The 18,531-nt window shown below is 40.7% G+C and overlaps 1 protein-coding gene across 1 annotated transcript in view; it reads right to left on the bottom strand.

Annotated features, from left to right (window-relative positions):
* CPNE4 (copine 4) overlaps positions 1 to 18,531 on the bottom strand; it is a gene marked incomplete at its 3' end in the record, with an annotated part of 116,808 nt that overhangs the window by 9,398 nt on the left and 88,879 nt on the right. The window contains exons 10-12 of the mRNA XM_084260413.1: positions 15,684 to 15,738; positions 5,864 to 5,915; positions 1,295 to 1,428 (exon numbers count right to left, since the gene is read on the bottom strand). Coding sequence (XP_084116539.1) covers positions 1,295 to 1,428; positions 5,864 to 5,915; positions 15,684 to 15,738 — 241 coding nt within the window. The remainder of the gene's footprint in view (positions 1 to 1,294; positions 1,429 to 5,863; positions 5,916 to 15,683; positions 15,739 to 18,531) is intronic.

Raw genomic sequence — 18,531 nt, 5'->3', positions numbered from 1 at the left:
AAGAGCATGTGCAGGGAGGAATATATCCATCTTCAAACACTTCATACAGAACCCTGAAGACAGGTTTTCTCATTCTCTAAAGGAGAGAAAACAATTTTGTGCAACTGTCATTTCCCCCTCGCCCCAAAACTCTAAAGCCCAGTGAACTGGGATTGTGGGCTATGATATATCTTCACTTGGTAATGGGGAAGAATGACTTTCACTTGGATCTTTTATGAATTGTTAGGCAGCTGGAGTCATTTAGCAAACGTGCATTAATAGGAAAAATGAGCAGGTCATAGAATTTTGTCACTCTGTGCAAGCAATACCAGCACACTAAACATCACTGAAGTTTATATATACACAGTTACATAAACTCAAAGTGTTCTGTTCATCACCTCCTGCCATGAACAAAACAAAACATGCAGGCAGAAAACTTTATTGTGAAGACTCACGCTAGAAATTAATTTGGTTTTGAAACAGAAAGATGGGAAACCTACATTTAGGAGAATGAAGAAAGCTCTAGCCCTGGGTGACGAGATGCATCGCAATGTACAGATCTAATCTGTTCTTATACATAGCGCCTTTCTTACTGCAGTGTACAAGCTCTCTCTTACATCTTTTACTCCCAGAGAACTGTTTTTGTAAAGGCTTCAGACCTCACATATTGTCTCCAATTTTTTCATTCTCCTTTTCTCGCCTTCTGTCTGGAAGGCAGGAGAAAAATAAACCTAATGCATCTCAGAGATGTACATTTAAAACGTCATCTATGCTTAAGTCTTCTAGCTCAAGAAATCTGCCATGGGTTTGTGTATCAGATGCAGGCTAGCAGACTTGTATCCTGATATCCAAAAGGCACATCCTACTCCATGTTAGAAACAGCAAATTGAAAACTGGATCACTACAGTTTTCAAATGAATGGTTGAACAAAAAACTTTCCTATTTGAAATTTGGTATAGGGAAACATTTGAACTCATCTGCTCGTATGATCAACATTTTAGGGCTTGGCCCCTACATTTTTATAACCTTTATTGGTGCCATTTGTGTTTCTGCAGTGAAGAACTGCGTTTGTTACAGTAAAACAGCTCTAAAAGCAGGAAACAGAACAGTGGGGGAAGAGTGTAAAGTTGTGACTATCAAAGCTGTAAGGGCTAGATGCACCGCTCCAGCTGGCACAGACTCAAGCTGCCTCCTTTGAAGGCAGTTAGTGAAAACTGAAGGTATGATTCACATACATGGAAAATCCTTGTTTTGATGGTCTACAAGAGGCCCATCATGAGACAAGAGATAGCCAAGCATATAATTACCCCCTTACCGAGGCCTCCTTGGTATTGGTTTCCTCTGATGCTGATTTTGCCACCTTCTGGATGATGGGAGCAATGTTTGTCGGCCCATACAGCTGCAGCTTGGGAAGGCAGCTCTGATAAGCCTCCACAACACCTTGTATTCCTGGCATGAAAAGCCACACAAAATGCAAATTAATGTGGAGCACATCACCGATATCATTCTTGCTTAAAATGTAAAGAACAGGTAGATTCTTAATGAATAAATTCAAAATAACACATGATTAGCAAGGACTAACAACTTCAGATAATTTCCAAGAAGCTGTCTCTAGCTGCCTTGAATCTAGTTTGTAATATATAATTCATGATACCGTGCTTCTCCTTCCCAGCAGTTTTAATGTCTGTTTTCCAGGAATCAGCTTACAATGCCTTAGCTCCCATCCTTCTCAAGTTCAAGTATATGATCACTTCCTGATCACCAGCTAAGATTCATGCTAAAAGGGTAGACACAAATTACAAACACTTCAACGCTTCTCTCTCCTCCCCTTCAGATAAATATTTATTTCTGTTTATCATGGTAGTCACCAACGTATTTGCCCTTTTGTACTTATAACCTAGAACTGTCAAGGAATTCAAACATCTTTTCAAATACCTGACTGCCCTGTGCCAAGAAAATAATTTTTCAGGGTGAATTTGCATAATTGCTCACAGGCTGAATTCAACTATCACCAAAAGCTGTGAAATCTTGGAAGAAACAGCAGAACGCTTTGCAGTCTACAGAAAAATGAGCTGTAGTCAAGAAGTTTTGATGGAGAACTAGCTATTTTTGGCTTTTTCATTACAGGATATATAGCCAGGCAAGGGAGAACAGACTTCTGCTGACACACTTGACAGATCACAGAATGGAAATTGGTGTTTTCAATCATTGAGAAGAAGGATTTCTTGAAGTGATGCACATTAGCCTCTACATTCAGAACTCCCAGCTTACCAGACCTAAAGAATCAGAGGTTTAAAGTTGGGAAGAAAGTGATAGACTGAAGAGCTTTGTAAAGGACACTAAAGAAGGAATTGACTTCAATAAGAACCTAAGCCAGTTTCAGTTTGCGCTGAGACTACCTCACGCAGGAGGTTTTACTCAACCATGTTTACAGGATATACGTGTTAAAGACTAACAAACCACAGGGAGCTTTACAATGGTAGACCTGAACCTCCTATGAAAAAATGATGGAGGGAGCAGTTTTCTCTCTGTATTGATAGTTCCAAGCATATTTTTCCATTGCTATGCTCACAGACAAAGGAACACGCTCCAACTACACATGTGAGCGGCTAAAATATAGAGTAATGTTACAAAATTTCCCTTGGCAATTCCAGTGTCTAAATCACATATTGCAAAACTGACCTTTTGTTAACTTCCAATTTTAAACCTGCTAAGGATTTCATTACGTATACTTACTGATCTTGCATGAAGGCCTCATAAATCTTCCCTAAAATGATGACAAGATACACTATAGGGTTTTTTTTTCCTGTGCATTAAAATAGTATGAGATAAACCTTACTTCCTGCACTCCACGTGGCTTTAGCACAGTTTGTATCAGAAATTTGCTTTCATCTTTGAAAGAAACATGTTCTAGAAACGTAATTTCTTGTTTGCTATCTCAGATTAAGATATTTTAGAAACGTCTACTGGCCTTATATATTCAAATCCAACAGGATATGTGAGTGGCTTACTTCATAGGTTACTTTTCTTGGACTCCTTTATTTTAAGGAGAGACTGTGTGCATTGTTCTTCACAGTTCAACTCTCTACATTTTGAATTGGAATCTACTTTCAATAGCTGCATTGAAGTACAATTCAAGCACATATGTATGTATGTATTTAAGATGCATACAAAATGCATGCATGTGTAGAAGCATTCATTCATGTTAGAGGTTGTCACTTTCCTCCTCAGACAATAAAGGCTAAATAGTATAAGACTGTAAATGCATTATACTATAAATATACTAATTATAAGGCTAAACATACTAATATTTTCAAGAATGGAAATGATCCGAGGGGAAGAAAGGTGAGGATATCCGTTCTCCATGAATCCCAGTGGTCTTCATATCAAAGTACGGTCCTTATTCAATGCAGCATGATGTTCCACATTACCTTGCACCAGCGAATGCTTACTACTTCCAAAAAGAAAGGGATTTCATTCCTCTAATGAAATATTTTATATTGGATCCAACCTCTGTTTCTTGGCTTAAAGCAACATACTCTTCAGCAATTTTCCTTTGGTTTCTGGCAAGTAGGCTAAATATTCCAAGGAAAAATAATGTGGTCACAAAGCACTTTATCTCCTTCTCACTCTTGCATCCTCTCTTCACATGATATGCTGGTGTTACTGCTCTCTGTGTCACCTAATACAGTGAGAAGAGCTAGAAAACATCGCAGAACAATTGGCAGTAGGAAATGATCAAGCATCCGTGACGCGCAGGTGATGAGCAAGCTGCAGCAGATGATCAAACAACACATTTTCTGATCCATCTCCTTTTCTTGCTTTCATCCAGATGGCTATTATTTTAAATGGTATCATTTAGGACAAAAATGTGCTTTTTATATCTCATAGATGCAAGTGCTGCACAATTTCTTCACTGGCCTTCCTTCAGGCTACAACCATCTTGTTATGCCTTTTTTATGTTAACTTATCAGGGGACTGAATCAACACAAAGAACGAAATGAAGTTTAAATACATAACAAATATTAAGTATCATAAGCCAGTGCAAAGCTTCTAGATGAGCTCCTTCCTTTTTTTTTTAACCTTCTCTCATTTCCATTTTTACATTTTATGTTGCATAGACAGCATGGCATGAGTAGTAAGCTTTTTACTTGCAAAGGGATTGTCTGTCCAACCTCTGACCTTCTGCTGGCACTATATAGATGAGACAGCCTTTTCAAATACCAGTCAATCAATACAAATCATTATATAACAATGTCAGCATGATAAATGAATTAGCCCTGGACTCAAAAGAGGTGGCAAAGGGGGAATAAAACCTGTCTTCTTTGCACAGAGTGCTAGAGCTTTTTTTTCCATTTGGACTGGGAAACAAAGCTGTATTCGAGCACTACATGCATAATACGCTAACACCTAATACTGACCATTGTTAACTGAGATGTATTAAATAGATCATATGCCAGCATGTCTGTGTTTGAAAGCAGACAAGATGACTACATTCTAAAATATGATGGTTCAGACAAACTTCAGAGGTCTGTTTGGCTCCCCAACCTCAACCCCACTCTCTCAGTGTTACTAGAATCTCAACTGCAAGCTGGCTCACAAGCTTACAGGCACATCTAGATGCACATATGTAATTTCAGCTTCTTTTAACTCCATAAACCCAATGTAAATGGCTTTGTGAATGCATCAAGCAGGTCTAGGACTTATGCGCAATTACATTTCAAGCATATGACCACATGACCTGCAGAGTCTGGGGTAGTTCGACAATCCAAGTGCAACAACAAGCAGGAATGCCCACTGATCTGAAAACAGAGGTCTTGCATTTAAGATGCATGAAGTCTGAATTCTTTTAATGTCTCTTTCCCTTGAATGGCTTGTCCTCTTTTTTGTTCCTCACTTCATTTCTTGTCATCTTAATTCTCATCCTGAACAGATTTTGCTGATGACGCCTGAACTAATAATCCTGTGGAGGACTGAAAGAAGCAGCTAGAAAATTTGAACAGGAAGAGCATTTAGAAACACCAATTTTAGTGCTTGGAAAGTAGAGAAGGGTAAGGAAGAATAGCAACCTGTGGATTTTAGACAGCAATGATCATCTGACCAAGACTCTCTCATAAAGCGTTAGTCTGGCATCACCTGTTAGACTGTTCAGAGATTGTCCTGTTAATCTCATCTTTTACAAAATATGCAAATTGTAGCAGGAGATTCTAGAAAGACAGTGTGGGTCACTGCAGACCTCAATGACAAATAGAAGACATACAGCAAAATCTGCTACGTGAGCCTGGCCTCTGACTACCCAGAAATTAGTGACTTGCTAGAACACACCAGTGTCTTACAGTGTCCTAAAACAGTTTCTTGCTGCATTCGCTGTCATGAAAGTATGTTTCCTTATATTCCAGGAGCCCTCAGCTGCTGCCCCGACCCACTGGTGCTGGCCATCGCTGGGCTGACTTGCAGCAGACTACTGTTGCTATAGGTCTGGCCAAAGAAGTGGCTTTACACAGAGGGAGTCTTTGAATGCAGAGGTACACATGTCCTGCCCTTCTTAGCTGCACAACCTCTGATGCTGCTGTAGCTGAAGATCTGGAAGGAATCTAGAAAACATGGGTTTATTTTTCAGAAATGCTAGTGATTCAGAGAAGTTCTGAATGTCCAACATGAAGCTGAATGTCCTATGTGGTGCACTTTCAAAGAAGCCTATTTTTCAGGATATTAAAGTGTGGCACTTTCTAAAGCTCAGCCTGATGGCTGGAGTCTGTCAGGGTTTGAAACTGATGTCTGGTTTCTCTAAAAATGACTTTGAGCGATACTCAGGGGATACAGCAAAATAGAAAGCACATTTTGCATAGGACAGAAATAATGGCAATCTGTCCTGATGTGTTACCTGCACATTCTGGGTTGTCTTCATTGAAATTGATTGCAAAATCATGTGAAACCTGCAGAAAAATAGAAAGAAGATGGTCGTAGTCAGAAAAAGTATTCCAAGAGGACTTGCAGTTAAACACCATTTACATCCTTCCCGTGTCAAACAGATCTTTCAAGCTTTCAGCCATTAAGTGTGAAATATGGTCCCAGCTGGAACTCCCTGCAAAAACAAAGTAACAAAACTGGTATCAAACTTGTCAATAACAACAACAAAACCAAGAAAAAACATCACAAAGAAAAAACACCGAATTACATGAGAAGTCACATAAATATGGTATCAGGATTGGGCTATCAATGCCAGCTGTGGAAGAGGGATCTATTGCTGAGGCGATTTAAATGCCAGCTCTCCCTAGCACAGCATCTCGGACTGCAGGGGAGAGAAAGCAGGCTGTGATACAGCACTGACTGCACAAGCTCACCCCCTTGCTAAAGTCCTATGGGTGAGCAGTTCCTCATTTGAAGGCCATGGGATTACTGGGAAAATAACTTATTCTCCAGAGAGATCGAGGGAGTCACCCAGACCCACTGTGAAATAATGTAAGAAATCCAAGAAGTCTAAATTGGCTGAGAAATTAGATTAGGCTGAAGGAAAATTAATAAGAAAAAACATGAAGACTCTGTTTTTTCCTCAAATTTAGTGAATATCCCATTCTCTCTGTCAATCTGTAATAAAATTTTCTAAGAGCTATTTTCTAACGGAAATTACTGTTTCTAACAGAAGTACAAGAAGAAAATGCCAATTTTCTAGTAGAACAATGAATTGAGAAAATAATACAAGACTTCTTTATGCACAAATAATGTAATAAACCTCAAGATCCAGGCTTCTTCTATCTGTCTGTCACTTAGAGGTCTGTATCCAGAGCACAAATCTGTTGGGACTAAAACTTTCTTCTCCGGTTTTCATGTTTGTTCTTGCCAGCAGTTTTTTCCAGATTCCTTTTTGTTCATTTCTTTCATCACTGAGGAGGGTTGATTCCTTTCAATCTCTTCAGCTCTGACGCTCAGTTTCTTAATTCTCAAGTTTGTCTTCAATTGTCTTACAATGCACAACATATATATATATATATGTGTGTATGTTTGCAAAAAGTGGCTATGTGTGAGAGTAGAGCAGGCAATTTGCCTAACTTAAAGTGGAATTCAGGTTCCAGATGGATGAAGGCATTTATGTAGTTAACTCCAATTACACACATTTGAGACTTCATGGATCTCTGTAGCATCTTTAGAAGTGCCAACAGTCCCAGTCATATGGAAAGCAACCTGTTTACTCCCTGTACAATGAAATCTGGATTATTTGCAGAAAGAGATTTGTTTCTTGGATGTTGCTGTTTTATTTTCTCATTTCGATGACTTCACAGCACAGCAAGTAGTCCATGACTAATAGACCCATAGATCAAATAGGTGATTACAGGGAAGCTTCTTTAAAAGCAAAGTGGTATAAGTTGGCTAGTTACTGCCAAAGAGAGTGTCTCATAGAAAAATTGAATTTCCCCATCATATGCAGGCCTTGCTCACCACAGTGATGCCTACCATTACTTATTAAGAGGTTAAATAAAGCAGGACTTCTACCAAGATGGGAAAGGACTGAAGCAAAAACTCACTGAAGACTCCACAGCCAGCTCAGCCAAGCCAGGAATTTGTTCTCTACAACCAGTATCAATTGCCTCTTACAAAGGGCTCAGGCTGCCCTACTCGGCCATGGAATATAATGCTGAAAGTCACAACGTATGTTCCTCACTGAGCAGGCACAGAAGAGCAGGGCTGTCAGATCCGCTTCAGAGGTGCTCCAGAGCTCTTCTGTCTGGCTGCTCTGTATGTCTCTTGGCACACTTTGCCCAGCTGGTATCTGCCAGTCTCATGACCAGCTGCAGGCCAAAGGTAATTGCAGCTGTCAAGAATGGTTATGTGAGTGTTCACTCACTGATGATTTTTTTTGTTGTTGTTCAGTAGCCTTTATTCTTCCTTTAGGCTTTCTGTATTTTTTCTAACTGCATCTCAAAAGCAAGAAGGATGGTGATGCGTTTTTATGTATTGCAGGTTGATTTTTCCAATACTGTGCCTCTTCAGTGACTTTATTTCTTCATTCCAAATGCATTTGAAATTATAGCAAAAAGAGTATCCCAATTCTTTTCCAGAGCTATTAACACAATATTTTTATCTCACATGCAAGTATGGGCTGGATGCTTTTGTTGCTGTACGTCTTTCAGGATGACACTATACCAACAATTCATCTGGTTGAGAGCTATGGCACCCAGGCCATTATATTAAAGAAAACTGTAGAAAAAAATTCAGGACAATAAGGAAATTGCAATGTAAGTGTGCACAATGATCCAAAAAATAATACTGTTTGAGCAACGGCTACTATTCTACCAAAGCAAGTGGCCCTCATACATTGTCATCCTCATTCACCAAGAACAGTGTAAAAATGTTTTTTCTGAAAGCAGGACAGGAAACACAATGAATGCAGAAGTATTTCTGAATAATGTCTCACAATTTAAACAGGATTAAAGTATAATGTGAGGGAGAGGAGTTCTTTGAGTGGCTCAGTGATAGTGCACAAATAGGAAATCATCACCTGAGGTAAGCCAACAGCTGATATTTTTAAAGCAGAGTTTCTCCTCTCATGTGAGTAACAACAACTGTGCTTCAGACTGGCCCTGTCCTGTCTCCTCTGTGGTGGCCACAATTCAAGAGACACCAAACCATCAGAGTCTTCAGGCGCAGGATATATACTGAAGGCGTGACTGAACTTGGGCTCCTACCTGATAGGACTCTATGTAAAACCCACCTGTGCCAAAAATTGTTTTGGATCAGTATTGAATGCTTCTGTTTTCCAAACAGTGCAAGGTAATGATCCTCCTTTTAAAAATTTTTTAATTTAAATTTAACATGCAAGGGCTTTTGTGACTCAAAGACAAACGGTGTGGATGGGAGAGGACCAAATGCTGTTATACTGAATGGCATCTTTCTGATACTGGACACAGCCCTCCTGCACTCCCAGAACTGATAAGCTAGTGGGGAAAAGGAGGCAAAAGTATGAATATCTACAATGCTGAAGACTGACAGTCCTCAGGGGAAACATAACAAGACACTTGGCTATTCAGAGGCAAGGTTGTTTAGACGGTCTACTACGATTTCACAGCCAGGAAATCCTGGAATCTGTCAAGCCACGCAAACAGAATGAGCACTTTAAGTTGGTACCTGGCAAAGAGAACTTTGCACAGAACTGCAGAGTGGTCTGTGGTGGAAGACAGGCTGCAAGTTGCAGCACAGGAAGTTGGGCACCAATATGAAGAAGAACTTTTTGACAGTGAAGGTGACAGAGCCCTGGAACAGGCTGCCCGGGGAGGTGGTGGAGTCTCCTTCTCTGGAGATATTCAAGACCTGCCTGGACGCCTCTCTGTGCAATATGAGCTAGGGAGCTGCTTTGGCAGGGGGGGCTGGACCTGATGATCTCTGGAGGTCCCTTTTCCAAGCTCTACGATTCTGTGATTCTTGAGAAGGAAGGTCCTTGCAGAACTGTGATTGCACTACAGACCCTGGATTAAATTTCAAATATGTAGCTGACCCTTTGTTTAGCCTGCCTTCTCTCTTGTAACATCAATCCATAAAATCAATCCATAAAGGGACAGGAGATACCAGAGGTGATTACATGTGACCAGTGTGGCATTATCTAAGTTGCTGCACAAAGCACCACTCAAAGCCTCCAGTTACGGACATTTACTTGTGCTTGGCTACGTATTCATCTCTTCTCTCTGCAGAACTACAGATAGATTATTTAGCAGGTACCACCATGGATGTGGGATTATTGAAACACAGCTGTCCAGGAACTTCCTGCACCAGGAACATTATTTCTCAGGTAATTTCTTCTGGATGTTTAACAAAATAAGAAGCTGAACCATACATTGTAGATCTAAATAAAAGCAGCAGCATTTCTGAGGATGTGTCAACTAAATAAATGGTGTAAAATATTTTTGGTGAGGGAAATTATAGTAGATTTTTTTTTACCACTGTACAATGTGTCTGGTGGCTGGACATACACAGAAACAAGCACCTGCATAGAGAAAGGCAGTTGTCCATCAATGTGATGGTGCCCATGAAACTCCTGCAGGAATTATAACCATGTACTTCCACATGCTTATGATCAGTTTAATAAAAAAAAGTCACCATGTTACCAGGTAACTTATTTCCTTCATGTTGGGATGCAATGAAATTCATCCTCATAGCATGGCCCTTGGGTAAATAGGTTTCTAATTAAGGCTGAAAAGTAAGGATGGTTTCCTAATTCATGACGATTCTTCAGATTTCTTAAAAAACCCAGAAGTCCCCTGGACTCAGATAAAACCTCAAAACATAAGCAGGAACCCTGCCTGGAAATCTGACAAATAATAAAATCCCACAAAATCATAAAGCAAATTAGTGGAAAGCTTTTGAACTATGCAAAGGTGCATTACTTAAGTTGCGTTGAAACACATTATTCTGTTTTGGCCTCCACGTTTTTTTAACCCCCTGTTACTCTAACTGAATTTCCATTTTTAAATAAAAAGTTGCTTAGGCTCAAAACCCATATGTTTCTTTCATTTTGCAAATGTTGAATATGGATGCCTCAATTCTGAAAACTGCTAATCTTTTTTTCCCCCTGTCTAGATCCTTGAACCGATTTAAACTAACCTTCCTGTCCCAAATAGCTCCAACATTCCAGAAACCTTTATGATGATGGTACCACAACTACTTGACAAACAATCTGACAAATTCAGCCACGTTTAGGAATGCTTTCTTACTAATTTAAATAGAGATTGTACAAAATCCATGAACAATAGATGCAAACAAGCGTAAATGCTGAGATGCACAATGTTGAGCACTTATCTGTGAATAAATTGAACACTATTAAGCCACTGCCAGTCTGGAAATTAAATATGGAATGCCTGTGTATTTTGCAAAAGCTTGAGACACTAACAAATTTAAAGAACCATTGCTCAAAAGCTATTATTTTCAGAATGCTCATTAATCAAATAGTTTGGGAGCTGGACAGCTTGTGTCTCTGGCTAAGACCACATTGTAGACATTTCTGCTTGGCAAAGCCTGGCCATTTATTTTCCTTTGTACTTGATTTTTGAGCAGGCTGCCCAGTTTCTGTGTCTAAATCCAGGTTGTGTGGATAAGGTAAGAAATTCTGGGTTTTTTTTTCTGTTGTTCTGTTACACATCATTGTGCTGGTTCTTTTTTTGTTGGGTTTGCATATATTTTTGCCCTCAAGCTCCTGCAAAGGGCGGGAATCACAACGACCACAGCACTTTGCAAGTCCCTTACCTGTCCAGCAAACCAGACAGTGCAGGTTGGGGTCATAAAGATGCTATGCTGTTTCTGTACCTGCAGTGAGGTTCCCTCCAGCAGCTCTTCCCAGCATAAGCAGTGAATGAAGCTTTCATTAAAAGATGCGGAAACTGTCTTAAAAACAAACTGTAAGTTGTTTCATACGTATTCTGGTGTCAGCCTGCAATTCTTCTTCAGGAAAGAACACTTAATTCTTAACAATACACCTGTCATGGGGCTGACACAATTCTAACTTTCTTTTCATTTTAACACTAAGTTTTTGTGTTGCTGTGTGGTTTTTCAGCTCCTTTGAGTTCTCTCTGCTATGAAATTAGTGTGTGTGGTTCAGCTTTCTTTCCTCCTCTTCACTGTGACCTTTTGCTGCAGTGCCTGAGTCCATATTATCTGCCACCTCTTCACTTTACATCAGACTTTTCAGATACTTCTTGTTGCAAAAAAAAAAACAAACCCAAAAAAAAGGAGAGAGAAGTGATGAAGTGATGGGTTGGTGACACTGCTGTGGAATAACTGGTGTGTTCTGCAAATTTCTTGTGTTAGAAACTCAAGTGGGGAATATTGGTCTCGGAGGTTTGCTTAGATCAAGGAGCAAGGTGATGTATTTGACAGGCCATGGGGAAAAATGATCATATTGCTGGATATTGGATGAAAGATCTCTAGACTAATGAAGAATGTTATATATGGCATGTCTTGCTTCCTTCACTCCCACAGATTCCTTATGCCACCAAGAAACTGCTGTTTTTCTGCTAACAGCTGAAGTGTTTCATTTGGAGCTGAAATGAGGGAAAATAGTCAGTGTAACATAGTGGTGGGCTCTTGAAATGGAAATTCTGTCTAAAGCACACATAAAGCCATGTTTTTAAAGGGGTTCACCCTCAAGAGATTAATGAGGAGCCTGCAGAGGTGGGTACTGACATTGTTCTGAAGCACTATTGTACAATGAGGGGGTGTATTTTTCCGTGGGGAATAAGAGTTGGCATAACAAACATTGCTTTTCTTGTGGAATGTAGAAGGAAACGAGGATGCTGGAATCTCACTAAATGGACAGGTGGCTACTGCCATCCAGTACCCATCCCAGGCTACCGTCAGGAGCTCGAGTCAGGGTGAAACTGGGGCACTGGTTTGATGTAACACCACAAATGGACACTTTTCTCCCATGTGGTGTAGTGCACCAAGGAAACCTTGGCAAAAAGACTTAAAGCTTACGCCAACCTGAAGGCAGCAGCCTGCAGCTGGTCCTGAACAGCAATTGATCCCTGATACTTGTTACTGCTGATTCATGCTGAATTCTCAGTTACAGGCCTAATTTTTCTACAGCTTGTGACCGAGCATGACATAAGTTGGATATGAATCCACTAGATCCACTTACTTTGCCTACTGTTTTTATCAGGCTGCTTTCCCATGGCCTTCCCTCAGTGTGCTATGCATATGTTGGTCAGCTTTCATTTAGACTTCTAAGGAAGCTATGTTTGAGTTCTGTGGAGGCTCTCGTGGTTACTTAGAAACCCATGGCAGTGGGAGTCATTTCTTCCACAGCCCCTGCAAATCTACTGAAAGAAAGAAAAGAGCAGCTGCCGCTGAGCAGAAAGCAACGTGCTATAAAGCAGGTTAGATCATCTATCTTATTAGGACTGAAGATTTCAAAGCAGGTACTCTAAATTAAAATGAAAAGCTGATTTATCCATGTGGTGGGGTCAGAAATTACAAGTTCTCATAATGATTCAACCTGAATTTTAAGATGTGAATTCTTACAGTAGTGACACCGCTGCCTTTTAATAAAACAAAATATATGTATGACTTGCAATACCTTTGACTGAAAGCATCAGAAGAGTATTTGAATAGTATGAGATCTGCAGTGATGCTGTGGTGTTTATATTGCTAGCACATTTTTGCAGCAGAAGATGAAAAGTTTGGAGCCCTTTTTTCTACAGTCTTTGTTACTTTTAATTATACCAGTCTCTTCACCTGGTGCCTATGCATCTTGGCTATGTTCCACATCAAACACTAATCACTGTTGGCTTTAAATTAACTTTATGATACTGGTGTAGACTAAATTGCTGCAGGATTTTCAGGTCTATTGGCCTTGATTTAGTAATGTATGATGATGAGACTGACTCTTCACTCTCTTAGAGAGGGTATCTTTCAATTTAGAAGTGCAGCCAGAGTCAAGTGGGGACTCAGAGGTGTTGATGCAGTTTAAGAGGATGGATACCTGTATGGACTGTGTAGATTATCACAGTGAGGGAAAGATAACTGTTAAATCCTAATCCAGTTCCAATTGGATGTGCCTGTGATAGACACCAAGCTAATTATTTGTCCCCATCTGTTGCACAGAAAGGCTAGTCCTCCTGCAACATGGTTCTTTGTCACTAGTAAGCTGGTGCCATGTCATTTTGTCATATTATTTTTAATAATGATTTTCCATAGTGGAGATTAGAGACAGTATTCCGGCCCTCCCTTGTGTCTCTATTTACTTAGCAACTTGTTTTCTTTACTCACACATACATAATCCACAAGGAAGTAGACCCATGTTCTTAAGTTTACCCTTACTTTTCCTGAACTACTCAAAATCTGAAGGTTTTCATTCATCCACATTCTTGCTTTGAGAGGTTAGCAAGCACACAGACTCTTCAGGGCAGCTCATGCTATTCTGCAAGACCCTTCATCCATAGATTGACTATTAAGTTCAAAGCAAGTTGTTCTTAAGAGTACTTGTCAGAAAATTATCCAAACACTGGTTCTGCCAAAGCAGGAAATACTGTGTGATTGGTGACTGCAGGAATATTTGGTTACAAAGTCCTTCTGAAATCACTTGCTGGCAAGACGTGTTTTTCAGCTGACATCTGACATAAGCTCTCACAAGCAGGTGAAGAGACTAAAAAACTTGGGACTTCAGACTAAAAAACCTGGTATTTTGCCACCATGCTCATGTGAACTGAGGTATCAATGCCATCGGCTGACTCTTTTGGCTGAGAAAGCAGCAGTCTTCTACTGTGAATTTTACTGCACTGCCATCAACAGCAAACCAGTGAAAAGACTTCAGATGCCACAGTAACATCTTCCTTCGAGCAGTTCTTAGATAATATATGTCTCTCTACAGCTGAAGGAACTGCAAGTTTTTCCCCATACAATGACGATCACCTTGCAGATGATGGAACCACCAGCCCTTGGGACACCACCAGGCTGATACTTGTGTTTAGGAGAATCACAACAGTGCATGGCATTGTCAGTGATGACCAATGCTGGGCTTGAAAGAGCCATCTGGTTGTGATACACAGATCGACCCACCCAGTCAACACAGCTATGCAGCCATGGGGAGGGAGGCACATAATTGTGGCAAAGAGATGGACATTTTGAGAAGTAACTACTGTGGTTCACTAACATGTCTGGTGGCAGAGGCTTCTCAGTATGTTTGTACTTCAAAATACCCCCCTTATGTAGCAGAGATGGTTGTCAGCTGCTGCAGTTGGAACAGACATGCAACAGACACAGATGTTCTGTGTGCATTTGCCACATTAAAATCTGTATCAGAGTTGTGGAAGCTGCCTCTGAATTTGGAAATCATTAACACTGGTGTTACTTTTCAGGAACAGAGAGCTGCAAAACACCTTGTCAGGCACATCTGGGTTTTTTTTATAAGTGCTTTTTAACTTCAAAGCAAATGTTGTCAAGACATACGCTGACTTACCTTAAAAACATGCTGGCATCACTCTTATCAAATCTGTACATCACTACTGTTATTCTTATGTAGGTATCAAAGTGGCAAGCCACGAGGAACACAGGGGTACATTCTTTTCACCTGCTGATCCATGCTTTATAATAATCCCTCTCCGTACAGAACTATTCTCACCTGGCCAGCGTTCACCTCCCTGCTGCAGCCACAGCTGAGAGGTACGACCCAGAGCAGGGGACGTGGAGGTACTGGATGAATTCTGCATGATCAGAAGTCCCAGAGAGTATCCGAGTTGCAGCATCCCCAGCTACTTTCTGGTTACTTGTGCAGAACCACTCTTCTGCTCACACTACCACTGCATATACAACATGGGATTTGAACTTCTGCCTATTTCTTCTTCTTGCTTTCTCTGGTGGATACCCTTGTCTTCATTCCAGCCCTACCAGACCACATATTTATATTCATAATTCCACCATCATTGGTGGAATCACTCATTTTGTTAATAAATACCACTTCTCTCTAGCATGGATATATTTCTCTTCCTGGTATTGAAGATGTCCACGAAAAACACAGAAATGTGCCACAGAACAAAATTCTTCTAAGGTTCCAGGAAGAAGTTCAGCCTCTTCACTTTAAAGCATAGACATGCGTCTGCTCATGAGAGGAAATAGGAGGTAGGAACTGCTCCCTATAACCTTTGCCCTGCACTGAACAATTTCTCCCTTATTTTGTGCTTCATAAACCAAGGAAACTTAAAACATGTTACTTATGCACCTACTTTGTATTCTGGGGGTATCCTTGCTCCAAATCCAAAGGCTGGGAACATTTTGTCACTGAAAAAGAAGAAGAAAAAAGAAGAGTTCCCTCAGAGAAATGCATTTTATTACAACAAATATTTATTCTCTTGCAAGCATTCCTCAGAAACACAAAGCAGGGCAACAGTACGGAAAAGGCTTTTAGGTCAACAGTGTTACATGTCAGACTGGAAGTGCATCGGTTTAGAGAAGGAAGGGTGTGTGCTGACCAGATGAAGAGAGATATGAGAGATTTTTCAGATGAATCTGTAGTATTTTTGGGAAGATAAATTAATATGAGGAATACTGAGGAATGAAGATATCTTGCACTTCTCCCACAGATGCAATAATAGGTCTGTATTGCCAACTCTTTTGCGCTATCTGGGTGCAGCATGAGGGTGAGTTGTCTTAACAGCCTGTAAAATTTATTTCATATAAATATGGATGTGCTTGTAAAATGGGTCTAGTGAAGAAATGACTCGGTAGGTCAGAGCCTTCTTTGTTTGGGTCCGAAGGAGACTTCCTAAAATATCCAAAAAGGGGCAGTTTCACGCCCCCAAACCTGCAAGTTCTGTACAGCTTTCCACCCGCATCATCAGCAGTTCCACTAAAACATGAGATTATTTTAATGAGGCATAGGGTGACTGATAACCTAGCAAGTGCTGTAGCTTGGTCAATTTGCTTTCAAACACTACAGTGAGGTTCTTCCACCCCAGTTAGATCTTTAGAGACAAAAATTCCTGATTCAGAGGACCTGGAAACTTCAAGGCTGTTAATACCCTTTTAGAAACGCAATAATGTCTCACACAGCCCACATACTGTCAAGCTGCTTCTTCCCAGATGGCAAAGTGGAAAACAACAAGCTGTAAGGAATGTCTCGTCCCTGAGTCAGCAAAGCGTTTGATCACACACTTGAGGTTAACAATTCACCCAAACATATGCTTAACTCTAAACACATCCTGAAACCTCGCTACAGTCACTGAACTGTATCCCAGTGCTCTGATGAATCAAACCCCTCATAGGTTTATCCAGTTCTGCTTACAGGGACTCAAGGCCCTTGGAAAAGTTGAGTTCCTACTACCATTATCCACCCAAGGGAAGCCAGCAGCTTCAATTTTCTTTGTGTAGTTCAAGACATTGCCACTCCAAGTATCAAGTGAATAATTCACTTCACAGACGTACTCAGGAAAGATAATAGCACCAATTAAAGTTACTGGGCAATTCTGTCTGGCCTGGGCTGTGAAAGGCACCATAATGTTTCTGATATGAGCTAAAGAAAAATGGAAGGGTTTAAAATAAAGCAGAAACAAGTGTGTGTGTGTGTGTGTCCAGGTTAGATTTGACACCACAGGATAGTGAAATAATCACCAGACCATTAAGCAGCAGTGTTGACTGTCATCTCACAATTGTTGGCTCAGCTCTCACAATTGTCGTTCTGCCATGAAATTTAGTGGCTGCATAAATCTTGGGAGCACAATTCTGTGTACCATATGTTACACTGTGTGACAATGGATCTTGGAAAGGAAGACTAACATCATTTGCATGGTAATTAAACATTTTTTCCAAGCGATGTCAGAAATTAAGTAGCTACTGACATTTGATGCTAACCACCTGCTGATAGCTTTCTCTCTGATTAAACACTCCTGGAAAGCGGGAAAGCCCTTATAAATAGATGCAGAGAATTCAGGCACACACTTAGAGGGCAAGTAATAGGAAGAAACTGAAGGGAGAAAAAAAATCTCAGTTTACATCGATGATTAAGCATGGTTGGGTTAGAAAACCAAGCCCTGTGGAACTGCAAGTTAATTGATTTTGGGCAAGAGCAAGTGAAGACTAAAAAGAATTCAACTTAGGTAGAACATAAGTGTCTAAGTTCAATACAGCAATCCACAAGGCAGATGTTGCAGCAATTACCCAACCAGGGAGATGCCTAAATCCATACAGTGCCTGCACGTGTGCTGTGATGTTTCTTGAGTGCAAACAAGTGTAGGCATTCTCATATCTGCAGCTTCATCTTCTGCTTTGCAGCAATTCAGAGACAAGCACAAAGTGATACACACCTTCGGCAGCCTGGATTCCCATTCTGGTGGCGAGACTCCAACGTTCCCAGTCACACAGTGGCACGGCCCTACTGCCCTTCTGCAGGCAGCATACCTTACCACCACAGCCAGGACACCTGCCTTTATGTCTGAGTCTCCTGTAACTCCTTTTTCAGTAAGTGCTAGCCACTGCTACCATTGCCTTGCCAAAGAGCAAAGCTTGATCATGTACCCCCTCAGGTGGGATGCCACGTGGGTGCTTTTTTAGAGGGAAGTGGATGAACTCTACAGAGGACTGGTATCCTCGAGTATCTCTCTGGTGTTCTGATTAAAGCTGCTGGGACCAAGGAACTGCCTTTCATGTGGGGCTTGATCTTTAAGGTAAGAAGGGAACCTTTTGATTATCACTTGTGACATCCTTTGCAAAAAAAAAGATGATCGTGTTATTCCCTGACTACTCCTCAAACTTTGTGGCTGACAGTTTTCAGAATAATATAAACTTTCAGTGTAAGTATTTTCCTTGAACACAAACCAGAGTGTTCAACTAAGACAATGGTCTCGCTCTTCAGTAAGCATGCAGTTTAATGGCTTGGTGATATTTTACAAAGTAACCTTCTGTAGTCTTCCCATCCACCCCTCAATTTGTCATAAGAAAAAACCCCAGCAGCTGAGCCTGCTGCCCTCATTCTGCTTATCCTGCACTACTGAGCTACAGCAGGGAAAAAGTGACCCAGAAGGGCAGCCAAGGATTCTCTCGTTTCCAGGACAATCCCTTATGGAATAGGGGCATGAC

This window comes from Gallinula chloropus (assembly GCF_964237585.1).
Source record: "Gallinula chloropus genome assembly, chromosome: 2".
In the NCBI taxonomy this organism is placed as follows: Eukaryota; Metazoa; Chordata; class Aves; order Gruiformes; family Rallidae; genus Gallinula; species Gallinula chloropus.
The sequence above is the reverse complement of the archived record's forward strand: the minus strand, read 5'-3'. Positions and strand labels throughout refer to the sequence as shown.